Here is a 27,998-nt window from a genome sequence, read left to right on the forward strand (position 1 = left end):
GGAACATACTTATTTTGAAATAGTCTACTATTTTCTCTCTTTTATTCTTTGAGATAATTTAATATACAAATATTACTTTTAAAGGAAAATCTGTTTATGGTAAAAATTCAAATAATAATATTTAAATAACATAAAGTGAAAGATTCCCCCCCCCCCCAAAAGTTTCATGACAATTTCCTGACAACCTGTTTCTTTTTCACAATTACCTCGCTGGGCTTGGAAGCCGAGTCAAATCAGCTCAAAAGCTCGCCTCTGCCTGAAACAACCAAAGCGCTCCTATTCAGCAACTTTTCTCTATAACCGTCTGTCTCAGTAAGACAATCCACTTTCCAAGGGCGGCTGGCTTCCTTCCACCACCGGCTCCGTCTCGGTCTTTCTCCGCCCGCCTCCCACCCCCGCGCTCGACACCGACCCTCGGCCGCCTCCCAGCCTCCAGCGGCCCTCTTAGGGGAGGAGCCGCGCGCTCGCCCCGCCCGCTCCAGGACAGAGCCCCGCCTCCAGCGCTCACCCCGGGGCGGCGCCCCGCTCTGCCCCCGCGCCCGGACCCCCGAGGGAGGAGCGTGGCGCCACGCCCCTTGCCCCCAACCCCAACCCGCGGACCGACCTCCGCGGCGGCCGACTCGTCCCCGCCTTCGCCGGCGCTGGGCCTTGCAGGGCCGAGCCGAGGGGCCGCGGGCCCGGAGCCGGTGAGTTCTGCCGGCCGCGCTCCCCGTGGCCTGCGCGGCGGGGAGCTGGGGGAGCGGGCCGGCGGGCCCTCCATCCTAAAGGCAGGGCTTTCCCCGGCCGTACGGCGGCCTGCGCGCGGCGTCCTCACCCTGTTCGCGGCGTGGAACCTGAGTTACTGAACGTTTTAGAAGCGTCCCTGATGGAGCCCGCGCCCCGGGCCGAATTTGTTTGTTTGCCACTGTGCCTCCGTGCATTTCCCCGCTGCGAGGCCCCCAGGGCCCTCCAGCCTCGTCTCTGGGTCCACCTCTCTCCCCGCTGACCCCCAAGAGAGTTGGGAAAAGCAGCCGTTTTAGACTCTCCCTCCGGGAATGAATGATTGACTTTAGAAAAGAGGACGCAGGTGACGCCCCTCTCCTCTCCTGCTTTCAGCGTGGTCCGATAGCGAGCCATTACCCAGCCTCGCCGCGGTGAACAGCTTGAGGGAGGGGACTTGAAGGTGGGCATGGTTTGTCCACCAAATCTCTTTCCCTTCTGGTTCTAATCTTTTAAGGCGATGGTAGCGGCAACTTGCTGCTCAGTTTTCCAGCTCCGTAAATATACCTAAAAGAAACATGCCCGGGTGTCGAGAGATTTTTAAGGACTAAGTGCGCTTCAGAGGGAGGCTTTCCAGAAGCTTCCTCTTTTGGAGATGACCAGGGCACGGAGAGCTGGTTGAGGTTAAGGTCGGCTGCGGAATGGCAAGCCTCCTTGCGGCCCCGCGGTTTTGTCAGGATAGCCTCTTGAGTGTCTTGAAGGTTTGATTAGGGGAAATATTTCTACATTTTAGCGACTCTAAGTAGCATCAAATTTAAAATACACGTCCGTGAATGTGCTGCCAATTAAACTAGACGAAAGCATGGATTGTAAGAGGCATCCCCATTTCAGAGATTTTAAAATGTTTTTTAGAGTTGTTGAAATACAGTAGCTCCCACCATGCCAGGTACCTCCTTAGTTCTTTGGGTTTTCATCATAACTTATAGAAACTTGTGCAGGTGAGGAGCAGGTGGTTAAGTAGCGTCCCCTGGGTAAGGGTGGGGGGCACTTCTGTGTCTGACAGGCGGGATGCAGACCACTCAGACTCAGACACCTGGACGCCTTATGCACAAGTTCTCAGCGAACTTGGATGATTTGGAGCAGGGAGAGATGGGGGTCACAGATAACCCTACCTGAGGAACCCCAGTTGTTCCTCACTTACCGTGGACAATTATTTGTAGTTAAGTTGGATGTGGCCTCTCCCTGCTCTGAACCAACATGACCCCATGCCTGCACTTGTCCTGATTCTGAGCTCTGCATTGTCATCACATCCACCGTGCCTCTACTAGGGCGTGGTCCTGGAAGAGCTGGATCCACATATGTCCTTGTGTCCCTTACAGCTTTCTCTTCTGTGACCATCTCTCCGCTGAAGGGGCAAATAAATCAGCAGCAGTGGGTTGGGAGGATTGGTTTTGAGGGGCAGAAAGGAGAGGACAGAGAAAGTGTGGAGATGAGTTAGGGGCCCACAGTACAGGCAAAAAGTAGCAAAGTCCAGCTCCTGTTCAAGCTGCCACAGGATCAGAGCGGAGGGCGCCCATGAGATGATGCTGAGCACACTGTTGGTGCTTAATAAGTGTTTGCTGCCTGAAGAAAGATGAGAAGGGCTGGAAAGGGAAACCATTCTTGGGAAGCTGGCCTGCGCCCTGCCACAGCTGGTCCTTCTCTTTGGTCTGACTGCCCTCCCCAGCCACACTCCCTTTTTGGCCATAGATACTCTTAAAGTTGGTGGCAAAAAGTAGCTGCTTGAAAGCTTGGAGTTTGGCACCCATTAGAACTGCTAGAAAAAAACTAGCTAAGTCAGTGGCCTCTTTCCCCCATTTCTGCCTGCAGGGATGCCAGAAGGGCCATCTGTGAGGAAGTTTCACCATTTGGTCTCCCCCTTTGTGGGGCAGCAGGTGGTCAGAACAGGTGGCAGCAGTAAGAAGCTAAACCCTGCCAGCTTTCAGTCCCTGTGGCTCCAGGACACCCAGGTGAGTTCATCCTCTTAGGCTGGGCTTGTCTGATATGTCACACAGGTGTCCTGGCTTCATCAGCAGCTGTGCCTCCCCTAGAATTTTATCTCAAGACTTTTCATGCATCATTTCCTTGAACCCAAGGCACCCACACTCGGACTCCACGCAGCTCCTCCTCTTTCCAGCCAACGTTTCTCAGCCAGAAGTGAGCATCACAGTGACCTGTGGGACTGTAAAAAATATACATGCATGAGCTAGAGATTCTGATCACTCCAGCTGACTCTGATGTGCACCTTTGGTTGGGAATCATGTTTAATCCCACTGGGCCAGCAAGGAGGTAAGGAAAGAGCCAAGCCTTCTGATCTAGGTTCCACCCGACTCACCTTTGCCCTGGGCATAAGTCAGAATTCCTTCAAGGGAGGCACAGGGTACCTTGTGGACTGACTCGTGCCTCCCTCTCTAGCCTGCTTCTTACTCTCTCTTCCAATCATATTGAACTATCTGGAGCTCCTCTAACAGTCCTTCTTGCCCCTTATTTTGACAGTCTGCTCCCCTGCTTGGGCAGGTCTTCGTTTTCCTCCCGACTCTGACCCCATTCTTGTCCCTCATGTTATCGTGGTAATTCCTAGTCTTTGTTCTGGATTCAGCCTTGCCATCACATTCTCTGAGAAGCCTGCCCTGCCTGCTCTAGGTCGGGGGAGAGAGACTTCTTTGTGCTTCCAGGACCCCCTGTACTGCTTCCTCCTGTTGGACCCTCATTGCTGAGTTTGCGTTGCTTGCTGAGTGGAGGAGACAGATAAACAGGGCAGAGGCTGTGTCCTCATTAATACGGTATCCTGAGCGCCTAGCTGAGTGCTTAGGCACTTAGAGTGCTTAGAAGCATATAGTAATTGGCTGTAGAAAAAATAAATGAGCTCTGCTGCTGCTCAGCTGTGTGCTCCTAGGCGAGTTACGTAATGACTTAGCTCTGGTTTCTGCAGTTGTGAAATGGGGATAAACTACCTACCACGCAGACACACACTCCCCAGGGGCCGTAAAACCATTCCTGGTTAGAACTGGGAGAGGTCTTCTAGACATTCACTTGTATTTTCTGTGTTTGGAGACAGGGGCTCAGAGAGGGGAGCACTTAGCCCGAGTTGACGTAGCTAGCAAGGGACAGAGACTGGGGCCAGGCCTCCTGACCTCCAGGTCCATGTTCTTCCCACAAGAGCATTGGGACTGTTTGTCCAGTCTGTCCTGTAAGGTTCGCAGGGGAGGATTATATCCCTTCGTCTCTGGATCCCCAGTACTTAGCATGGTGCCCGTCCCAGAGCCATCTCGGAGAATATTTACTGAATGGCTGAGTGGACAGATGAGTGTGTGGGAAGGGAGCCTTGAGATGGAACTGGAAGCTGCTTTCCCAGTAAACCAAGGCAGCAGTCTGTGATGTGAGGAGGCCAAGGAAGCCTGAAGGAGGTGGCCTTGGGGACTACCTGGCATGTAGTAGTAGTGGGTAGTAAGTGGGATCCCTTCTCTGTGCTTCTGTCGGTGAGTCTTCTCCCCTGAGGAACTGAGAATTGAACTTGGAAGGTAAGACATATGTCTCCATAGGCGAAACTGTTAGGTAACAATAAATAGGGAGGAGGCGAGCATACGGATAAGCCTCAGCTGAGGGCCTTGACATGAAGAGATGGCGTCCTTGGGGCCTGGAGGAAAAGATGTCATAAAGGAGGTGGGACTTGAGTTGGACCTTGAAGGCAGGAGGATTTAGATGGACCAAAATGAGAGGAAAGGGCATTTCAGGTTTGAGAAGCAGTTACAGAGAGGAAAATGGAGATAGAATGAGCAAGGTTGGTTAACGAGGCAGGGAAAATACTGGCTCCACTCTGTGCCAGCTGTTTTTCTGGTATGTCTCTTCACTGTCCTTGTCAGCTATCTAGTTGCTGTATCAGTATTTAATTACTCATAACAGACTTAGAAGAGTGGCTTACACAAGTCAGGATTTTTTTCTTTCCTCTTCATGTAATGCGAAATCCAGAGGAGGTGGTCCAGGGTGGTATGGGAATGACATGAGATCACTGGGGACAAAGCTTCTCCTGTTCTCCCCTCCCTGGGTGTGGCCCTCGTCCTCATGATGGTAACATGGCAGCTGGGATTCTAACCATTACATCTGCATTCTAGGCAGGAAGGAAGGAGGAAAGGGCAGAACAGACCTGTAAGCATTTTAAAGAGCGTTTCTGGAAACCACATTTGACCACTCCTGTGTACATCTCACTGGCCACCCCATCTGTAAGGGAGGCTGGGAGATTTTTAGCGAGTGTACTGAGGTCCCCATCAATCAGTAGATTTGTTAGTAGGGAGGAGAGAAGAGAGGGATACTGGGAGACAGGCAGCAGTCTGTCTACACATGGTCCGTAGCATCTTCTCTTCCGTTTTATCCTCTCATTTCGCAGAGCACACACTCCAGGCATTGCCTGAAAACAGATGCGTGGGAGATAAATGAGTCCTCGCATGGCTGTTAATGTTTCTGTCCCATCCTAGTTTGGGTGGGGTGGGAGATCTAGGGATCAAACCGCACTACATATTTAGACTTTTACTCAATCTTCCAGTTTTTAAAAAATACTTAAAAGCTTGATTGAGATGTAATTTACATAACATACAGTTCACCCTTTTAAATGTGTAATTCAGTGACTTTTAGTATCTTCATAGAGAGTTGTACAGCCATCACCACAATCAATTTTAGAACATTTTTATCAGCCCAAAAAGAAACGTTGTGCCCATTAGCAGTCACTCCCCATTTCGCCCCAACCCTCCATTCCCAGCCATAAGCACCCACTAATCTATTTTCTGTCTCTGTAAATTTCCCTTCTTTTGGATATTTCACGTGCATGCAATCATGGAATGTGTGTTTTTTTGTGACTGGCTTCTTTCATCCAGCATAATGTTTTGAAGGTTCATCGTGTTGTAGCATATGTCAGAACTTCCTTCCCTTTAAGTACCGAGTTCCTAGAAGGAAGGAGTGGAGACTTACTCCTCTGTGTGCCCTCAGAGCCTAGCACACTGCCTGGCACACAGTATGAGCTCAGTTAACCATCAGTTAATTGAAGTAACTGCAGTGTCACAGGAATTTAAAAGAGGGACAGTAGAAATTGCCGAAGTTGGACAACGTACAAGGAAATCCTGACCTAGGGATTTTCGACCAGGTAAATGTTTTGACCCTGAGGGTCATTTGACAAATACTTTCATCCACATTATACCAGTGTTGGTGAATTTCCATCGAGAAAGTGTTTTCTGGAACAAATTCTGTTATGCCCACTTAATTCCTTGCTCAGTTTTTTATGTAGTAGCTCCGTTAAACCATTTCTAATATGTGCCAGCAAACGGCTGTGCTCAGATTTGCAGATAACTTATTCTGGAATTATTTAGAAAGGTAATGCCCTCTTTTGGGGAGAGGATTTCAAAAGTCTGCTGCAGTTGTAATTTTATACTAATTGACAAATTGATCATATCAGAACTGTGATCTTTAAGTTTGTACCTTTGGTGGTCAAAAAAGTAGCACAGGCATTTCCATTATTAGTGCCAGATTTTTATTTATTTTTTTTCAGGGAAAGGTTTGTCCTGAACCAGCATCTATTGCCGGTCTTCCTCTTTTTTTTTTCTCCCCTCCCCAAAACCCCAGTGCATGGTTGCATATCCTAGTTGTAAGTTGTTCTAGTTCTTCTGTGTGAGCTGCCACCACAGCATGGCAACTGACAGATGGATCGTGTGGTTCCATGACCAAGAAGCGAACCCAGGCCATCAAAGTGGAGCATGCCGAACTTTAACTGCCGGGCCATCAGGGCTGGCTCCAGATATTTTGGTTTTAACTCTTTAAAAGACTCCGTGAATTTCAGGTCGTGTACAACAGGCCCATCCCAGGATCTGGCCACATACATGTTACATGCTAGAGCTAGCAGTGTGAAAATGGAATACAAAGCAGCTGGAATATTCTTATACACACATTTTCTATTCTCGTTTTCTTTTTTTTTTTTTTTTAATTTTATTTTTTTCCTTTTTCTCTCCAAAGCCCCCTGGTACATAGTTGTATATTCTTAGTTGTGGGTCCTTCTGGTTGTGGCATGTGGGATGCTGCCTCAGCATGGTTTGATGAGCAGTGCCATGTCCGCGCCCAGGATTCGAACCAACGAAACACTGGACCGCCTGCAGCGGAGCACGCGAACTTAACCACTCGGCCATGGGGCCATCCCCTATTCTCATTTTCTTTTACTGAAATAATTTTCATTGGGATGAAGTGAATTCTTTTCCTTATACGTGGAAAGGAAATGGTGTTGGTTTGATTCATTGATCAATTTTTGTGTCAGTATTCAATTTTTATTGATTGTAGTCTTTTTTATTGAGTTCTCTTGTGGCCCTTACTTCTGTCAAATCTAATTTCAGGGGGGTGGTGAGGGGTACCAAATTTTACAATGTGTTGTCTTTAGCTGCTGTCAATTTGTGTGTGGCCCGTGTGTGTGTGTGCTAATTATTTCTAATATACGAATGACAGTTTGTACTTATTACTTAGCTAATCCATGAAAAAACTGGGAGCATTTCTCCTCAGGTGTTCTAGGTGGCTGTGCTGTCTAGCATGGATCTATTTCATTGCTAATCTAGTTATTCCATTAGCTTGCAATCACATTGAAAACCGTATGCTAACTGCCCACACCACTGGAGCAAAGAGCAAAAGGCAAGTCCAAAATAGTCAACTTGGGAAAGCTTCATGGAAGAGGCAAGAAGGGAGAAATTGCATTAGGATAAATGTCCGTAAGCACCTCTTCTGTCTTCCCCTTTCTGAGTCTGTAAGGCTCTCTTAGTCCATTTGGATTCCTATAACAGAGTACCACAGACTGGGTGGCTTATGAAGAACTGAAATTTATTTCTCACAGTTCCGGAGGCTGGAAGTCCAAGATCAGGGTGCTGGCAGATGCAGTATCTGATGAGAGCTCACTTCCTGCGTCATAGATGGCCATCTTCCCGCTGTGTCCTCACATGGCAGAAAGGGGTGAGGGAGCTCTCTGGGGTCTCTTTTATAAGGGCACTAATCCCATTCATGAGGGCTCTACCCTCATAAGCTAATCACCTCCCAGAGGCCCCACCTCCAGATACCATCACATTGCCAGTTAGGTTTTCAACATATGAATTTTGGGGAGACACAAACAAGTCTATACCAAAGGCTTAGACCATGTTCATTTTTTTCTAGGTCCACGGAAAGAAATTATTCCTTAGATTTGATCCAGATGAAGAAATCGGATCCTCTGGCAACAACCCACTCCCAGAGTCTCTACAAAAAGGAGAGAGAAAGGAAGAGGCTGGGGACCAAAAGCAGGCCTTGGGGCCCAACAGCCAGAACACTGACCAGCCCTCCCAGTCCCGGGAGGTTGTTGTCCCCGGTGGAGAGGATGCTTTGGAGTGTTTAGGGGGAGACGGCCCTGCAGGAGGAGCTGAGAGGTGGCTGCAGGTCCGCTTTGGTTTGTTTGGCAGCATTTGGGTGAATGAGTTCTCCAGAGCGAAGAAAGCAAACAAGAGGGGAGACTGGAGGGACCCGGTTCCAAGGTAATGGCGTGGCTGAGCAGGCCGAGGGCTGTGGTCTGAGGCTCTGCAGGGTTCTACACAGCCCCCACCGTGCCGGGCGGGCCTGGGCTGGGCTCTGCGGGTACTCGGGGGACATCCAACCTCCTCCCCAGTAGCCTGCTTCCGAGGAGAGAGAGGGTACTTCTCCCTCTGCCTATAGTAGAAAGTAGACTGTGTGTGCACCCAGAGAGGGATGGTGACATCCTGGGGCAGCCCAGAGAAGGGGACAACTTTCCCAACAAACATGGCCCTTGAGTGGGGGAGGTCTCTGAAGCGCGTTGTGTGGCTTGACTAGTACGCTCTGAATTTAGGGACAGTGTTGTCCCGGGTTTTAATCTCAATGTTGAGAAGAATATCTTGGTGCGTAAAACGGTATCCATGTTCAGGATTATTTCCTCAGTGTAGATTCCTAGAGGAGTCACTCCTGGTCAGAGAGAATGAACATCGTGTGGCCTTGCCAGAGTGCTCGCCTGCCTGAATTCTCACGGGCACTGAGTTGTTCGTGTACTTCTTATCAATTTGTCGGGGCTTTTGGATATTATGTGTTAACCTTTGTGATACGTGGTGTCAGTGTTGGTTCGAGTCAGTGTTTGTGTGTTTTGGTATTCAGGGTTTTTAATTTTTTTGTGTCAGTGGTCAGTATTTTCCTGAGTAGCTCTTAAGTTTTCTCCTCTTGCTAAACAAGGCCCCTTCTACCCAAAAGTCACACTACTTTTCTCTTTTCTAAAATCTCATAATTATATATATTTTTAATGTTCAGAACTGTAGTCTTCATTTATGGTATGATGTAGGGCCAATCAGATGCTTTGGACTGTAACAATTACTCAGACTGGCTTATGTGGTGAGGAGATTTTTGGCTCACGTGATGGGAAGCTCACAGGGAGGGTAAGCTTTGGTGTTGCCTCAGTTCCCTGCTTCTGGCTTCACGTCCTTGTGACTTTCAAGTCCTCTCACTTTCCCGCGTGTTAGTTTTGTCCTTAGACCAGCAGCAAGGGGCTCTCGCAGTTCCCGGCCTCATGTCCACACGAGAGAAGAGGGAGAGAGAGAGTCGTTCTAGAAGTTTGGGTGAGCAAGGGGAGCTTCCTCAGAGCTCCCAGCAAACCTCTCAGGGTCCGAAGCCGGCTCCTGCCCTGGTTCCTGAGTTAGTCACCAGCCAGGGGAATGGAAGTGCTCTTCCAGTAACAAAGCTCACCCCAGGTTTTCATGTTTATTTTTACACGTATCATGCACTTATTTTTTAATCTCTTCTTGTCATGTTATGTCTCCTTTCTGATTCTTCATATTTTATATTTTGCTTTGTCCCCGTATCCCTTTTTTCTTTCTCTTTTTTTTTTAGTTTCTTTTTTTGGTGAGGAAACTTAGCTCTGAGCTAACATCCATTGTGAATCCTCCTCTTTTCTTTTTTTAGCTTGAGGAAGATTAGCCCTGAGCTAACATCTGTGTCAGTCTTCCTCCACTTTGTATGTGGGTCACTGTCACAGCACGGATGGCGAGTGGTGTAGGTCCATTCCCCGGGATCCAAAACCAAGCTGCTGAAGCAGAGCACACCAAACTTAACCGCTACACCACGCGCCTGGCCCCCCCCCCCCTCCGCTTTTTTTCTTAATTAGGTTTGCTAGAGTTTTATCTACTTTGTTGGTCTTTCACACAAATGATATTAGTTTTATATACTCTATCTATGTGGAAAAATATTTCCTAATTTTCCAAATGCTTGAGTGTTTGGGCCTTTGTTTTGTTTTGTTGTAATTTTTTATTGGATTATGTTCAGGATGTCAGCCTGTAGATTTTTGACTTTTGGCATCTATTAAGATTTGCAGCCGGCCAAACACAGCATTGATCTGTGGATATATTTTATGTACATAAATGAAGGTACTCTGTTCGTTAAAAGTAAAACATTCTGTATATGTTAAGAACGGGTTATTGTTTTGCTAACTCAAAATCTTTCTGTGCTTGCTCATTTTTTTTTTTTTTTACCTTTTAAAACAATTGTATAAGTTTCAGGTGTACAGCTTTATGATTCGGTATTGTTCACCCTACATAGTGATCCACCACTACCATCTAGTTATCACCCATCACCGTATAGTTGATTCCCTTTGCCTCTTTCTCCCTCCCCAACCCCTTCACCTCTGGTGACCACCAATCTGTTTTCTGTATCTATGAGTTTGTTTTTATTTTATTTGTTCATTTGTTTTGTTTTTTTTAGTTTGCACATGAGTGAAATCATACAGTATTTAAATTTCTCTGTCTGAGTATTTTGCTTAGCATAATACCCTCAAGGTCCATCCATGTTAAGTGGCAAAATTTCCTTCTTTTTTATGGCTGAGTAATAGTTCATTTTATATATATATATATATATACACACACACACACCACATCTTCTTTATCCGTTCATCTGTTGAGGGGACTTAAGTGTTTCTATTTCTTGTCTATTATAAATAATGCTGCAATGAACATAGTGGTGTATATATCTTTTCAAATTAGTGTTTTTGTGTTTCAGTAAATACTCAGAGGTGGAATAGCTGGATCATATGGTAGTTCTATTCTTCATTTTTTGGGAACCCTCCGTACTGTTTTTACTAGTGGCTGCACCAGTTAACGTTCCCACCAACTGTGCTTGAGGGTTCTCTTTTCTCCCCATCCTTTCCAGCACTTGTTATTTCTTGTCTTTTTGATAATAGCCATTCTGACTACTTTTTGTTTACTTAAGGTGCCAAACTTGGGAAGAGGGGCATTAAAGTCCCCCGGGTGATTGTGGTTTTATGTGGTTTCTCCTCTTTCTAAGTGTTTCATTTGTTTTTGCTGCCCTGGGGTCCCTGGCATCAGGTCCCTGCTTCTCAGAGGTTCATAGCAGCTTCATTAATAAACAATAAGATACCCTCTCTTTGCCTGTGGTCTTAAATTCTGCTTTTCTTGATGTTAATAGTACTGCTCTGTGTTCGGCTGGCCCCCACGTTGGTCTTTTTCCCCTTAGTTGTAGGTGTGTGTTCTTACTTATTTTAGGTATGCTCCTTACAAACGGTGAGTAGCTGGGTTTGTATCTCTTTAAACTCAAACTGAAATTCTTTGTTTTGAACTGGGATAACCGTGGTCGTTGGATTTTCTTCCATTTGCTGTTTTGTACCAGCTTTCCTTTTCTTCTGTTGGATTTATCAAGTTTCTTTTCTTTTTTTACCCCTGTTAATTGGGAAGTATTGCTATTCATCTTTACTCTGTTATTAATAATATTATTTTGAAATTATATCTCTATTTTTTTCTGAGTTAATAAATACCAAATTTTTAATAACATTAAATTAATAATTCTTCTCCTTTATTATTGAAACTGGTATTTTGCTCACTGTCCTTCATTCCTCTGAGATGAGACCTTTAAAAGATTTCTGCTTCACGACTTCTTTTCTGTCGTATCCACCCCATCTCCTGCGTTTGCCGAGAGGGTTTAGAATTTTAGTTCCAGATTGTTAATGAATGAATTATACTATCTTGTTAATCACATATAATTAAATTAATTAATATTAAAAACATGTTAATAGGTATCTTTTGTTTCAAGAACTCTTTCCTGACATTGTATTACAGTTCTCAGTTGTACATCATAATCATAATTCTTTTAGGATTTCACAATAAACGTTAGAAAATCTAGTGCTGCTCATTGTGTCCTGTCCTCTTCATCTCCCCCTGTCTTGAGATCCTGGCTGATTTAATTTCCCAGGGTGTGTATTTATTCTTGAGTAGTTAATTACCTCAGATACTTTGTGCAGATAGTCTTTCCAAGTCCCTCTTCCTCTAAATTTGTCCTTTTACTTTCACATAAGAGTACCACCTAGGTCAGATAGATGAATCATTCTCCTTCAGATGTGGAGTCCAATTCCAGCCTGATTATGTTCCCCTACAAAGTTACCTGTTGTTTCTTTATCAAAGTTCAAAGGTTTCTCCTCTGTCCTTGGGATTTAGGAAGCCCATGGGAGTACCCACACTTGCTTGGTAAATCTTGCCTGGGAGTGGTTCCTCTTCAGCATCCATTTCTCTACCCTCCTTCCTAACAAGCCCTGCTTTTTATGCAGGTAGCCACACCTCCTGAACTTCAGACTTTTCTATATGTCCCAAATTGTCTTCAGTGAACATGTTCTGCTATGATCAGACAAATGGAGAGATATGTATGTTTTCTTTTAATTACTCCATTTAGCCCTGAGATTTTTATGATCCTGGCAGAGCCATCCCTTTTCTCCTTTGGGACCTTAGCTTCTGTAGGTTAATCCTGACTGTGGAGTGGGAGCTGTAGGTGCGTGTGACCTGTACATTTTCTACTTAGATACAGTTGCCGTTGTATGCACTTAAAGTCTTTTCTTTCTCCCCAGGTTGGTCCTGCACTTTGGTGGTGGTGGCTTCCTGGCATTTTATAATTGTCAGATGTCTTGGAGCTCTTCCCCAGTGGTCAGACCCACCTCTGACATCTTGTCTGAAAAGTTCCATCGAGGACAAGCCCTGGAAGCTCTGGGCCAGGAGCAGCCTGTCTGCTATACATTGTTGGACCAAAGATACTTCTCAGGCTTAGGTATGACTGATGGGAAAGGGTTGAGCCCCACAGAGTGATTTAATAGACAGGTCGTTTGACTGGAAGGCTCAAAACAGAACCACCCCTGTGGTGCCCTCACTGCTGGTCTCGAGGTGATCACTTAGTCTCTTTAGCTTCATTTCCCATGTTTTTAAACTGAGGACGTTAGATTAGGTAATTTCTAGCTTCTCTCCTACCTTCAGAATTCACACCCTACTTGTCTTATCGGTTGTAGTCTGCCTGACAGCCACAGTGAGCATGACCTCCCAAAGGGCAGGGTCGTGTCTCCTCTCTCCTTGGATCCTCCACTGCCTGGCCCAGTGCCTGGTACACAGGAAGTGCTGGACCCATGTCTGCCAGGAACTGAAAGCTGTGCCACTTGCTAAGGGACATTCGCTAACGGGGGCCGCTCCTGGGCAGATGGAGCTGCCTGCTGGACAAAGCACAGATGTCTCAGGTCTACATCGGGATCTTATAAGACATGAATGAAGAAGTAGCTTCCCTCTCTCTGTTCAAGTGTCCTGAGCAGTGAAGCTGTGAACATTTTGAGGTGGGGAGAAGAGCTGAGCCATTTGAAAACTAGAACAGCTAATTAGCTGGACTACAAGAACCTACCGTTCTTATTGCCACACTGAGGGAACAAGTGCACCTGTGATATGTGCCGAGGCAGGTGGGTGAGCTGGTGATGGCAGAGTCACCTTATATCCAAGGCCTGATTTTGTCTGCTGCAGGCACAGCTCACCTCATGATGGGGAGGAGCCTCGGTGGCTCACCAGATAGTGGCCTTGCATCATGTTAGGACTGTGGGAGTCCCTGCACCCTCAGGGGCAAAGAGGCTTCCAGAAGTGCCTTTGGGGTATATATAGCAAGAGCTAATGCTCTACTAACTTGTTGTTATTACTAACAGTAGTATAACAGCCAACATTTTCTCCATGAGTCTAACATGCCAGGCACATGATTTCATCCTTACTGCTATTGCGTAAGATAGTTATTTATTCCTTTTCCTTTTATTCAGATGAAGAAACTAAAGCAAAGGACAGATTGTTAGTAAACGGTACAGCCGACATGAATCCAGGTGGTCGCCAGTGAATTTTAGAAAGAAGTTTTATGTGCAACCAGGAGCGTGATGATGAAGCTCTTGGAAAGAGCAGTAATTTCATTCATTGTTCACTTCACGCGTGCTGAATGGCTGCCCTCTACCAAGCTCACCTTCTCTCCTTGGGGAGACTGTTGCCTGGTGGCCCAGCAAGCATGGACTCAGGTCACTGTGACTTGAGATAGATTGTGATAAATGCCTGGTAGAGGTTCAAGAAAGTGTTGGAACATTTTGAAGAGAGTGGTTGATCCTGGAAGGAGGGATCAAGGCTAGCTTCACAGAGAATGAGGCAAGGGTAGAAAAATAATAAAATAATACCTTTCAAACACTTTCTGTATTTCAGGCGTTCTGCTCGACATTTCAAACAATAGCAGCTAATATTTATTGAGTGCTTTTTATGTACCAGCCACTGTGCTCAGCATTTGTGTGTGTGTGCATGTGTATGTGTGAAAATCCTCATTTACTGCTCACAAAAACCAGGTAACCTATCTCCATTTTACACATAAGGAGACTGACATTTAAAGAAGCTAAGGAACTTACCAGGGTCACATAGCTAGGATCTGGTTGAGCTCAGATTCAAATCCAGGCAGTCAGGTTTCAGAGCCCATTTTGAGAATCTCTTTGCTGTAACATGGGCCACGCATGAGTTTTATTTCATTCCATTTCATCTTCACAACAACCTTCAAAGTAAGTGTTAGCAAACCCACTTTGCAGACAGGGAAGTTGACTCAGAGAATATGTGACTTGTGCAGGAGCCCCTGGTACACGGCAGAGCTGGTTCCAGGTCTTCTGAGGCACTCCCGTGTGGCCATCATACCAGCTTCGCTTTACTATATTAACTTGTGGACGTGTCTTTTTTTTCTTCCCTTGTCCTCTCCCTGCTTTCTTCCAGGGAACATCATTAAGAATGAAGCCTTGTACAGAGCTGGGATCCATCCCCTTTCTCTCGGTTCGCTCCTCAGTCCTCCACGACTTGAGGTCCTCCTGGATCATGTGGTGGAGTTCAGTGCAGACTGGCTTCAGGGCAAGTTCCAGGGCAAACAGCAGCACACGCAGATCTACCAGAAGGAGCAGTGCCCTGCTGGGCACCAGGTCATGAAGGAGGCCTTTGGGCCTCCAGGTGGCTTCCGGAGGCTCACCTGGTGGTGCCCACAGTGCCAGCCCAGATTGCCACCCAGCCAGCCGGAGCAAGTCCAGCTCCCTTAAGACGCTCGGGCACCTTCTTCACAGAACCTCATCTTTTGGGGACCGTGATGTCTGAGTGTCCAGAAAGGGGCGTGGGCAGGGCTTGGGACCGGGTACAGGAATTAGAGGGCACGGTGGGGCAGGGCATTGTCAGTACTGTTATCTGGAGTTATGTCTAAGACAGTTTCCGCAGGACTAGATGTTTTTCTTTTTTAGTTTGGTTGATTTTTCCTGTCTAATTCTACCATTGTGAAAGATGAGAAAAATCATCATGAAAAACCTCCCAGGACAGTGGGGCAATGAAACTGAAAGCCGGTGGAAAACAGCTGTGCCCCAACATTGCTGTGCAGGTGTTTGGTTTTGTTTTGGAAACATCGGTTGTTTAAGGCCCTCCATTTAAGAAACATTTCTTCATTGCCCTAGAGGGATCCAGGGGTAAGGATGCAGTAGCATGAGAGCAGTGCTTGGATTCAGCCTGCTGCCTGGTCTCTTCCCGTGGGATGGAGACGCCAGGAGAAGGGATGGAGGGAAGAGGGCGACCGGAGAGCTGGCCACTTTCCTGGTGTGCCCAGTGGGCTTTAGAAAAAAGCTACTTGTTTTCTCTTCAAGGAGGTATATTTGTGACTGATAATTTAAACAATGTTGGAATCAAGCAAGAGTTGTAGAGACACACTGTCAGGCTATTAGCAACAGCTGGAAGAAACCAGGACAGTGACATAAAAATAAAGCCCTCTGTTATTTTCTGTTACTGTCTTTATTTGGCAGCAAAGACTTTTACACCAAGTAACTGAGCATCTTTGTGAAGGTGGCCAGCCAGCCATGTTGGACTTGTTGAGTTGGCCTAATGGGTCCCCTTGAAAGGAGCAGGGCTGGGAGTTGGGTGAACACACACCTGCTCTTCTGCCCCTGGTGCCCTGCGCTGGCAGGACATCTGGTGAAGCAAACATGGATTTCAGTTCTGTGGACCCAGCCTCTGGCATGGAGAAGATAGTGATTTGTGTGAGTGAAACTGAAAACAGTCGCTGATATTTCTGGTTTTCCTTTACTCTCATCTGTCTTAAGTCATTGAGTGTTGTCAACAGTGGGAAAAGCCACTTGCTAGCATACCTCTAACCTGTGTAATAGTTAATAAATACTGAGTGCTTAGCATGTAAAGCACTTAGCTTAGTTCTTGCCATATAATCTGCAAAAACCCCATGAAGATAGGTACTCAGTCTTATGTCCTTGTACAGATAAGGAAACTGAAGTCTGGAGAGGCTGAGGAATTTGCTTAAGATCACACGGTTAACAGACCAAGGGCGTGCACTGATCACCCACTCCATTGTAGCCACTCCATGTGGGGCCTCGGGAGCTGCACCACGGGATGTGGCCAAGTCCTCGCCGAAGTCACTGGGGGTATGTCCCTCAAAGTCGCCAAGTTGTCTTTGATCCATCAGCTCTGGAATGTGATCCAAGGAGGAAGCATCACCCGTGGTGTCTTACAGATGAAGGGTTCTGTGATCAAATAAGTTTGAGAAACACTGCATGCCATCTCCCACTCTTGGAGCTTCATGGAGCTCATAAAGGCTCCAGGAAGTTCCACAGTAAAGCAGACTGTTTTAGTTAGCGCCACCCAGTATTTCCAAACCTTATTTTACCATGAAACCCTTTTTGCCTTTACTATTCTTTGGAATATGGTGTACAAATTGGTATTATTTTCCATTAGGATCTCCAAAACTTCTCAAAGCATCGTTTGAACCTGCATTCAAATGTACGTCTCCACTGTCTGTTTTCTCTTCAGACCATCGCCTGCAGCCAGCATCAGCAATCTGTTAGTCACGGCATTCTTATAGCTAATCTAAATCCTTCTTGCTTTCCTCATGTCTCCTTTGTGTCACATTTTACATATCTTACACACTTGCACCTTAGCTATCTCTCTTTAAAAAAGTGCCAGTTCTTTTGGCTTATGTGTTAGTCAGCTAGAGCTCCCGTAACAAAATATCCCAGACTGGGTGGCTTAAACAAGAGAAGTTTACTCTCTCATAGTTCTGGAGGCTGGAAGCCTGAGATCACGGTGCCAGCAGGATTGGTTTCTTCTAAAGTTCCTTTGAGTTACAACTGTCTTCTTGCTGTGTCCTCACATGGTCCCTTCTCTGTGTGCAGGTACTCCTGGTGTTTCTTCTTAAAAGAACCCCAGTCCTATTGAATTAGAGCCCCATCCTTAAGACTTCATTTAACCTTAATTGCCTCTTTAATGGCTCCATCTCCAAATACAGTCACAGTGTGGTTAGGGCTTCAACACAGGAATTTGGCAGGGTGGGGTTGGGGGCTCCGGGGACACACAATGATCCGTAACAGACTACAAAAGGGTTTTAGAGAAAATCTTCAACTTCTCACAGGTCATCTCTCCTTCCTTTTTTTTTTTTTTTTTTTAACTTATATTAGTCTGTAAAATCCCACTACCAGACCAGATGCTCTGAAAATACTATTTGAGTAATAGATTGAAGTTTGTATCTAGATGAGTCTGCAGACTTGCGCATTATGTATATAAAGTATGTGTTATATAAAGATATGTGTGTGTGTGTGTGTGTGTATATATATATATATTTTTTTTCTTCATTCAAATATATCTTTCTAACCCATATGAGATAATATAAGCATGAAGTGCCAGGCATAAGCTAGAGGCAAAGATGGTACCCAGAAAGACCATTTCCTGTAAGTCAACATCTGTCATACAGTGGGTCCAGAGTACAAGAAGTGATGGGATGGTGAGGCTCTACAGACATGGGGGGCTGGGCTGGGCTGACCACCGCGGCCTGCATGTGGGTCTGTGGGTCTACACCCATTGTGATTTGTAGAAGAGAGAAAAATGCTGTTGCAGTTGTCAAGAAAAGAAGTGATGGGACTAGAAACAGCAGTGGAAGTGGGAAAGGGGAGGGATGTGAGGGCCGTCAGCTGACTAGATGTGGAGGGGAGGAGAGGGGGAAGAGCTGAAGATGGCTCGAGCCTGGCACCTGAGAGCCAGAGGAGGCCACCTCCCAAATGATACAGAAAATCATGAAGGAGAGGAGCAGGTTCTGTGGGGGAGGAGGATCCGAGTTGAGGCATGCTGAGCTTGAGGGACCTGCACCCCATCTAAGCTGTGTGGACAACCTAACTAGGAAGTAGGGCTGGCTCCCCACAAGTGCAGGCTGGGCTTGGAGGCACAGATTGGAGAAATTTTCTCAGCATGATGGTCAGTTAAAGAAGGTTCACAAGGGTGATCATGTAGCATGAAGGAAGATGAGAATCCCAGTGAAACCTTAAGAGAGAGTCTTGCGTTTAAGGGGCAAGAGAAGAAAGAGAAGCCAGTCAATGAGAGATCAAACCTAACAGAGGAAAAACAACTTTGAGTAGATGCTTATGGTCCATAATGTTGAATCATGCTGAGTTGAAGGAGAATGATTGAGAAGAGGCCTTTCAATTTGGCAGTTGATCACGTTTGAGGTCGTAACGACCTTCAAGAGAGAGATTTGTGCAGAGTGGTGGCCAACCTAAAGGGGCTGAGAACTGTTTGAGAGCCGAGGAAGTGGCAATGATGAGAGTAGCCTGCTCTTCAGGAAGGTTGGCCTTGAAGGAAATGAGGAAGAGAAAGTCAGGGAGGAGCATTATTTATTAACAGATGGATATATGTGTGGATTTCTGTGTGATTAGTTGAGGGAAAAAACCAGGAGGGAGAGAGCACACAAGTGCCAGCACTTAACGATGACTGGGCTAGGATGGGAAGAAAAAAACAGATCCAGAGAAAATTTGCCAAAGGTGAGGTTTTTTGAGGTGCAAAGGAAGAATGGGCAGGTTTGTAACAATTATGGGAATTTAGAGCCACACTGAAGATCTAGGGTAGTTGCTTCATTTCCCGACTTTGTCCAGCAGTGTCTAGTAGTTTAGGATCAAAAAAAAAAAAAAGGAAATGGATGCTAGATTAGCCCACAGTTGAAGGTTGTCAGGGTAAGACTAGTGGAAGGCCAAGAATCCAAAGGAGACTCCTTATTTTGTTATTTTAAAGTTATTTTTAAAATTACAGACATCAAAAGATTCAAGCAATACGAAAGTTTATAGAGCAAAATGTGGAAGAAAAATCCACATGCCTACTCTGTCCTCTTAGGAGGAGACTTGCGTATAATTCCTCTGACTTCAGTGACTTACCTACAGTCTGCAGAATGGGGAAATAATAGCACCTAGCAGCTGAGTTGTAAGGTCGTTGTGGGCGCTGTCAGAACTACATGGACTTGGTTCTGCATGGGAGAAATGGGGCAGCGGAAATGTGGACAGCTAACAGAAACCACGCCCCTCTCCCAGGCTCTTCAGCAGAAAGTTTCAAGATCTGAAAGGAGGAAGGGAAGGGATAGATAGCCTAATTGGAGTGAAGGAGAGTTAGAGAAGAGGTAGAGGTGGTACAGAAACAGCAGAAGTGGGAAGTTGAACAGAGAGAATGACTCCTGTTGTCCATGTGCCTGTTGGATGTAAGGAGAGGCTTTTGCTTGAGACTGCAGATGAGAATGGGGTACATAGAGGGTGACTCCAGGTTTCACTTAGAAGTAAGGAGAAGTGAGATATTTGTACTCAACAGATTCTACAGGAAAGATGTATTTATCTCATGACCTGGAGTTTCGTGATAACTAATGCTGTGAAAAACTTGGAGTTTATTGTTAGGTTTCAGCGGCCCTAGTAATTAAATAAATATTTCTGAAATGCCTCCTGAGTGCTAGGTTTGGGAGTACAAGGATAAACAAGAGAAGAAAACCCCTACACTAATAGGATGAGGCTGGCTTGTTACAAAAGTGTCAAAAGTGTTTCAGTAGGTTATGGAAAAAGTGCCATGTGAGGGTGGAGAGGATAAGTGACTGCCATCTGTCTTCTAAAAGTTCCAGTATAGTCCCGATTTCAAGCATTGTTACTCAACAAAAAGTAGTGGAGACTTGTTATGTGGCAGGCACCGGGTCAGGTGTTATGTTTAGCCATGGTCTCTTGACCTTAAGGGGTTCATGGTGAGGTGGAGAGTCAGACAAGAGATAGTTACGACATAGTTCAGAATGAGAGGAACCACTGAACTTGATTGAAGGACTGAGGATTGTGGAAATAAAGACCACAAAATAAGAACGAACAAATGAGGCTCTTTATTCAGAGCTTGCTATAGCAAGGGCATGAGCCACCATCATTTGCATTTGGCAGAGACTCAGAAGTACACAGGGGAGTGGGAAAGCTTTATAGTAAGAGAAAGGAAAGTGGTCAAGTGTGCTGTGGTTGGAGGAGGCTGGACAGGGAAGCTGGCACCAGGCTAACTAGAAGCCAGGTGTCTTATGTAATTGGTTTGGGGAGCATATTTGGCTTTCTGTGGTTGGTTCTGAGTTGAAAGTGGGGGCAAAAAATAGAAAAGTTATTTATCAAGTTCTGACCATTTTAAGCCAATTGTTGCATAGGTTGTGGGTCATAGTTCTGTTATTCTTTACGGTCTGACCATTGTCCATTTGTACATGCAGCCTTCGGTTGGGCATCTAGGTCAGAGTAGAAGAGCTGGATTAGGCTCCAACTGTGTTTCTAATAAATAGCACCATCATGTCAAACATGTCTGTCTCTGGTTCTGGACTGGAAGCTCTTTGGGGTGGAAAACCTCATCTCATTTGTCTTTGTTAGTTTCAGAGTCTGCCACACTGTTGTGTACTGGATGTTTGTTGAATCCAAAGAACAGATAAAGGAGAGGCCAGGGAGCTTCAGAAAAGGATTCCTGTAGAAGGGGATTCCGCCTGAGCTGTAGAGAAGGCCTGGTGGATAGCAAGGTGAAGAGCAAGGCATGGCATTCCAGGCTGGTGAATTATTCAGGCGCAACCTGAGGCGTGAAGTTCGGTGGCCTGTTTGGGACCTGGAAGTGCTGTCAGAGCTGGATCAGGATTTGAAAGTAGGGGAGTGACTGGATAGGAGGCTAAAATCCAAAAAAGGGAATATAGGTGCCAAATGATGAGGGAGTTTTTATGCTCTGCCAGAATCCTTGATTTTATCTTGAAAGGCATTTCCTTTGAGGAATTTAAAATTGAAGGATTGTAGGCAAGATACCAACATAATCAAATGTGTGTTTCAGATAAATTAGCTGCCCCATGGAGACTGATGGAGAGAGATGGGAAGTTGGCCTCAAAGTAGTTTGAGAGAGAAGATGAGACTTAAACCAAGATGGAGGAGAGAGGAGAGATTATATGAGAGACGTTTGTTTCTTGGACTCCATAGGATTGGGGAATAATTATTGGACTCTATAGGATTTGATGAATGATTTTGAAGTGGTGGGTATAGGGAGAGAGAGGAGGAGTTAGGGATCACTTCTGGATTTTATAGTTAGGCAATTGGGAGACTGTTAATGCCATTCATAGGACAAACAGGTTCAATGGGAGAGAGATTTCAGTTATGGACATGTTAAGTTTGCACCGTTAGGGGGACATCAACAACGGGGTGTTCTAGATAGTGCTCGATTCAGTAAATATTCATTGTGTGCCTAGCATGTGCCAGGCACTACTGTAGATGCTTGGGGGAGTGTTAGTGAACAAAACAAAGACCTGTCATCTTTGAGCTTACATTCCAGCAAGGGGAAACAAAGCTAAACATCATAAGTGAATTATGTATTATATAAGACTGTGATAAATACTATGGGAAAAATTAAAGCAACATGGGGATCAGTAGTGGTGGTGGTGGGGCAGGCTGCAGTATAAAATAGGGTGACCAGGGTGGGCCTAAATGAGAAGATGAGACTTCAGCACAGTTTTGAAGGAGGCGAAGGAGTTAGCCAACTGGATATCTAGGGGGAAAATATTGCAGGAAGAAGTTAGTGAACAGCTAGACAAAAGGCCCTAAGGCCAGAGAGAAAGAGCCTGGAAGAGGGGAGGTCAGACGTAATGGGGTGGAGGGCTAATGAAGCAGAGCTTTGTAGACCTTTGTAGGAGCTTTGTCTTTTACTGAGTGAAATCGAGGGACATTGCAGGAATTTAGGCGGGGATCTGATCTGACTTAAATTTTAGAAGGATCTCTGGCTGAGCGGTGGGGGCCCTCGGTACCAAGTAGTTTGTAGAGCTTGTGAGAGATCTAGGATGGAGATATAAATTTCCACATCACCCTTGTAAAGGTCGTAGAAACGCTTCAAATCATTTCTTGGGACTAAGCGGGATCTAAAATAAACACGTTAAAGAGGGCAGTTGAAACTTCAGGAGTGACTGACACTGCCCAGGGCGAAGTGAACTGCTGGGGCCGGTCCCAGGTGTTCCGCGGGGCTGCATGTGGGAGGCAGGTAAAAGGTACTGTGCGGTGGGTGTGGCGGATGACTGCCAAGCTTTGTTTCCTGTGTTAGCTCTAAAGACCCAGCGTAGTGGTGGGCCCACCAGCCTTTTAAATATTCGGCGGCTTCACGCGGGACGCGGTTCCAAGCGGAGCGCGTCACCGAAGAGCTAACCCAGCTGGCAGGACAGACAAAGCTAAACACGCGGACGGCTTATCGACAAAATCCTAGCAGACTCTCGCCTGCTTAGCTCTCACAGTACCGGCTCCGGGAGGGCTGGGTTTGCACCTCTGGACTGGCGCAGGGCAAGCGGAAGAAAACAAAAGCCCGCCCCCATTAGGAGCACCAATCCCACTCGCCTGCCTCTTTCTCACCTTCCAATTAGCTTCTAGGGTGTGGTCGTCACGCCAGCCTCATCCCGCCACCGATTGGTCGGCGTGCTCCTGGTGCGAGCAGCTCTGGCCAATCAGCGCCCCTCAGTCCACCCCACGCGCCTCGGGGAAGCGGCGCAGGAGCCGGAGGGCCGTTTGGGTAGGCGGGAAGTGGGCGTGGCGCCGCCGCGCTGGGCCCGCCTCTGCTCCCGCCCCGCCCCGCCCACCGTGCCTACTTCGCCTAATCCTGCCGTGGGTTGGCGGGTGCCGGCTATAGGTGTCTGCGAGGTGAGCCGGAGGTCCGACAGCCCGCTGCCGCCGCCAGGATGGAGTTCGTGAAGTGCTTGGGGCACCCCGAGGAGTTCTACAACCTGCTGCGCTTCCAGATGGGGGGCCGGCGGAAGGTGATACCCAAAATGGACCAGGTGGGCCGAGCATCCTTGCATCCCAGCCGGGGTGGGGAGGCTGCGGGCAGCCGGCCTGCGGGTCTGGCCGACTGGCCCCACAATCGAGGGCGAGGGATGCGGCCAGCCTCAAGCTCCCTCCTTCCCTCGGGGCGTAGATTTCCGCCCCATCAGGTGGCCCCTTCCGCCCTGCCTGGTTCCGCTCTCCTTAACCCAACGGCGGGCCCTGCTGGACTAGATCCCCTCGGCAGGCCTCTCTTCCTCGCTCCCCACCCTGCCCCAAGTTGTCTTGCTGCTTAAAATGTTTCTGCTCCTTCAAGGCATTGGTTTTCAGATAGTTTTGCTTCACATTTCGTTATGTCCGTGAACATTGACGTTTATCTGCTCCTAATACATGGGTTACAAAATGAGGTTATATGGGTAGATTAAGTGGGCGAGGACTTGAGAGAATTTTGTAAGTATAATGAACTATGCAGATATTGTCACTTGAATACCTTTTCTGGAATGAAGCCTTACTTATCCTTCCAGTTTTCGGTTACACCACCTCCTCCATATGCTTCTTGCACTTTCCTGCAGTCTGATCAGTCTCCTTCCTCGCTGCTCCTTCAGTTTTTATAACACATATCTACTCTTCCAGGTTCTTACTAGTTATCTCTATGTCTGTCCATCAACTATATTGTTGGCTGCTTGAAGGCCAGACCTAGTTTTGTTTATATTTTATCTGCCTCATTCCTGTACCCTTTGCTAAATGAATGCTTACAAAGGTATAACAACAAGAAAATTACTTTTAAGTTATTATTGAATGAATAGACACATTGAGCCCAATTAGTGGATTATATCAAAAGTTTAAAATTTTTTTCCCCAAGGGAAATATCACAATCAAAACTGTTCTTTGTTTAAATGTACTCTTAATTTGGTATCCTTTATTAAAACACTTTAATTTTCCATCAGAAAAAAAATTTCCCTTTGTCTCATAATTCGGAATCCTTCTCATCCTTCAGTGTCTAGCTTAAATGAGAGCCACCTCTCTTGACCGTTCCACAGACCTTTATTTGGTGCTCGGCATTATACTGGCTGCAGCATGGCAGCATGGCAGTATAAACAAATAAGACACTCAGAGAGCTCACCATCTTGTCAGGTCAATAAAACGTTATAAGACTGTTTGTAGAAAATTTAGGAAGGCACTATAAGGAGATGCCTTTTCATGTTTCCTATGAACCATTGTCTCAAGCTTATGTCAGTCCCATAGCCTTGTATTGTGGTTATTTGTGAATTGGTTTTACATTTCCAGAGTCCCTTTCAGATTTAAGGTTCTATATTTGATTCTGGATTTTAAGTTATTTGAAAATAGGAATCTTATTGGATGTACCTTTAGTGAATTAATGAACAACAGTTGGGTGCACTGCTCTCAAAAAAACCTCTGGCTTTTTAAACAAGATAAACTTAAGTAAATAGGGCAGAATATAATAAATGCCATAAGGAAATTCACAGAAGGGAAAAATCATTTCTGGCTGAGATAAGGGATTAATCTCAGGGATGCCTGAAGGAAAAACAGCTTTACATTGCTCCTGTTCCTCGCTCAGTAGATATTTGTTTAATTAGAGATTCTTACTGAGAGTTCTCACCTAGAGCTTTCCTGAAATTCTTGCAAATATTTAGATTATTATACATTTGTGTGTTTTGGGGGGAGGAGAATGGTTTCCACTGTTATCAGATTTGTCAAGGGATCTGGGGCCTAAAACAGATATATAGTCACTGCTTTACAATGCTTTTTGTTCAGTCTCCTGAACACCTCCTGTGACAGGTAATTCAATACCTCTGGAGACTGCCCCCTCCATTTCCAGGTAGTTCTGGTTTTTAGGAAGTGTTACCATGTAATGAGCTGAACTTACACTCTTTCTTCTCCCTCTGGAGCTAGAATATAATCCTTGTTTTGTAACACAGCACTTGAAGTATTTTGCGAGAACTCTCATATTCTTTCTAAGAATACTTATATCTGAGCCAAACGTTCTGTGCTTTTCCTTTAGTTATTCGTTATATTTCACTCTTTCCAGATTATTTACCAACCTGGGCTCTCTCCCTTTAAAGTCTCGTGTCCAAAATTGAACAGTACTTCAGGTGGGGTCTGGTCATTTCAGAACTTTAAATTCCTTTCTTATGGATGCTGTATTTCTTTAATTATAAAGTATTTCAAGAAAATAGAAAAATACTGAAAATACTGTAACAAATCATTTTGTGTCTATTTCTAAGATTAAATTTAAAGTTTTGCTATATTTGCTTCATTTTTTTTTTTCTTAAGAAATGTCCAGATACAACTAAAATCCTTTTCCCCATCTCACCCCCGCCCCCCCATCAGTGTTCATTGACTTTTTTAGGCAGTCTCCTCATGCCGTGGGCTTAAATTGTGCTCAGTCCAGATCCCCAGTGGCACTTGTTCAGGACCTATTCCTCCACCTGGATGCCCTGCCGAAAGACTTTTTACACCTGGATCCTTCCCTTTTACATAAAGGGTGTCACCATAATGGCTAACATTCATTGAGGTTTACTATGTGCCCAGCACTATTTTCAACACTTCCTTACATCTATTATTTAAACCTTCCAGTAACCCCATGAGGAAGCTACTATTATTTTTCCTGTTTTATACGTGAAGAAACAGAGGCCCAGAGGGATTCATTAATTGCCAGAGGTCCAACAACTATTCAGTGGCGGAGCCTGTCTTTGACCTTAGCAGTCCGACTCCAGAACTCACTCTTGACCCCACCATCTGCTCATCATTGAGGTGGACCACAGAGACACGTTAAGCACAGGATTGTCCAGATTGGGCTAAAAGTTGGTCACACTTGTGTGTGATGAACACAGAGTGGAAAAGGCCTGCCGTAAACACGTTCACAGGCCCATGGAGAACAGGTGTACAAAAGTAAGATCACCTGGGAAGTGCCAAGTACTCTGAAGTACATTTTGTTTTCCGGAAATTTTAGTGAAGTAACAATGTTTTGGAGTGGAAAGTTTTCAGAAAACACAGGAAAAGTGCGTTGAGAAAACACAGGAAAAGTGCGTTGTAAGGTGTCAGCCTTGAAGAGGTTAGGTTTAGATTAGTGGGGAGGATCCTCAGTGGAAAAAGCCAGCATGAGCCAAGACATATAGGTACACACAGTGTGTGGAAAGATAAGGACACCAGCCTGGCTGGGGCTGAAGCATGTGAGCTACAAGTGCAAAGTTCAGTAAGTGAGTGTGTGAGTCCAGAAGCAGAGCTGCAGCCAGGACAGCAGGTAGCGGTTAAAGGGCGAACTAGGACGTGATGAAACCAGCTAGTATGGTTTTAGACCACTAATTTGGCAGGTGAGTGAGATTAGGAGGAGATTGTATTATGAGTTAGAGTAGTCTAATTAATAGTGATACTATTAATCATAATCTAATAATAATAATAATAGCATTTATTAAGTTGTTATGTTTGCCGGGCACTGTGCTAAGCTCTTTAAGTCTCTTATCTCAGGTAGCTTTCATTGAGTACCAAACCACTCCAAAACTGAGTGACATAGTTCTGGAGATTGGTTGCACAACATTGTGAGTGTACTTAACACTACTGAACTGCACACTTAAAAATGGTTAACATGGGGGGCCGGCCTGGTGGCACAGCAGTTAAGTTCGCACATTCTGCTTTGGCGGCCCGGGGTTCGCCGGTTCGGATCCCGAGTGCATACATGGCACCGCTTGGTAAACCATGCTGTAGCAGGCGTCCCACATATAAAATAGAGGAAGATGGGCACGGATGTTAGCTCAGGGCCAGTCTTCCTCAGCAAAAAGAGGAGGATTGGCAGCAGATGTTAGCTCAGGGCTAATCTTCCTCAAAAAAAAAATTGTTAACGTGGTAAATTTTATGTATATTTTACCACAATTAAAAAAAATCAAACTTGGTGACTTAAGATAACAACTGTTACTTAGTTCACAATTCTCTGGGAAAGCTGGGGAGTTCTGGTCTGGACGAGCGTGGTCAATTTCTACTGGTCTTGCTCAGCCAGCCAGTCAGCTTGTGGCTTGACAGTCTGATGGTTAGCAGGCTGTAGGCTGGAGTGTCAAGGGCAGACTGGCCCATATGGATCTCATCATCCAGCAGGCAAGCCCCCAGACTCTTCACGTGGCAAGTGGAAGAATGCACACCCCATGTGCGTGCACTTTCCAAGCCTCTGCTTGAGTCACATTTGCTACTGTCTTGTTAGCCAAAAACTCATAAGAGGAACCCAGATTCAAGAGGTGGAAAAAGACCCCATCTCCGATGGAAAAAGCCACAAACTTTTGTGGCCATTTTGTAACTTACCACCCTTAGTCAGTGTTGACAACAACGCTGAAGAGATAAGTACTGTTATTGCTGCTGTTTTACAGATTAGGAAATAGTGGCATAAAGTAACTACATCACTTTTGAAGGGTCACACAACTGCCAAGTGGTGGTTCCAGGATGCCAACCCAGGCTTGTCTGAAGACCTCCATGCTTCCAGTTTGGGGGCCACCTGGGATAAGGAGCAGAGGCTTTAGCCCCAGACAGCTGACCAGATCCCAGGCTGTCGCATGTGCTCCCAGCACATCACAGGCACTCTACAATTCCTAGTTTCTTTCTTCCCTTCCCAATTCTGCATGTATTAGCTTCCTTCCAACCAATTAACCAACCAACCTCCCTCCCTCCCTTCCTTTCTTCCCTCCTTCCTTCCTTTCTTCCTCTCTTCCTTCCTTCCCCTTCCTTCGTTTAACAAATATGTGACCAACAATTGCATGCCAGTTATTGTTCCAGGTGCTGGAGATACAACAGTGAACAAGATAGGTGAACATCTTGCTTTTATAACGCTTACATT

General features: G+C 45.8%; 2 protein-coding genes across 4 annotated transcripts in view; both read left to right on the top strand.

The window, feature by feature from the left end:
• The first annotated feature begins 397 nt into the window (after window positions 1-397).
• Window positions 398-17,653, top strand: NEIL2 (nei like DNA glycosylase 2). 3 transcript variants are annotated; one of them, XM_070611439.1, is made up of 6 exons: window positions 472-686; window positions 2,569-2,708; window positions 7,595-7,710; window positions 7,909-8,261; window positions 12,629-12,825; window positions 14,814-17,653. In XM_070611439.1, the coding sequence occupies exons 3-6, from the start codon at window positions 7,633-7,635 to the stop codon at window positions 15,125-15,127; spliced, it is 942 nt and encodes a 313-aa protein (XP_070467540.1). In that variant the 5' UTR covers window positions 472-686; window positions 2,569-2,708; window positions 7,595-7,632; the 3' UTR covers window positions 15,128-17,653. The 3 variants fall into 3 exon arrangements, with proteins under 3 accessions (XP_070467539.1, XP_070467540.1, XP_070467541.1); XM_070611440.1 differs by lacking the exon at window positions 2,569-2,708 and adding an exon at window positions 2,754-3,027 and having other exon boundaries at window positions 522-686; XM_070611438.1 differs by lacking the exon at window positions 7,595-7,710 and having other exon boundaries at window positions 398-686.
• A 5,197-nt stretch (window positions 17,654-22,850) lies between these two features.
• FDFT1 (farnesyl-diphosphate farnesyltransferase 1) overlaps window positions 22,851-27,998 on the top strand; it is a 35,164-nt gene continuing 30,016 nt past the window's right edge. The window contains exon 1 of the mRNA XM_008531032.2: window positions 22,851-23,175. Within this exon, the coding sequence (XP_008529254.1) occupies window positions 23,077-23,175 (99 nt within the window). The 5' untranslated portion in view covers window positions 22,851-23,076. The remainder of the gene's footprint in view (window positions 23,176-27,998) is intronic.

This window comes from Equus przewalskii, chromosome 2 (assembly GCF_037783145.1).
Source record: "Equus przewalskii isolate Varuska chromosome 2, EquPr2, whole genome shotgun sequence".
Classification (NCBI taxonomy): domain Eukaryota; kingdom Metazoa; phylum Chordata; class Mammalia; order Perissodactyla; family Equidae; genus Equus; species Equus przewalskii.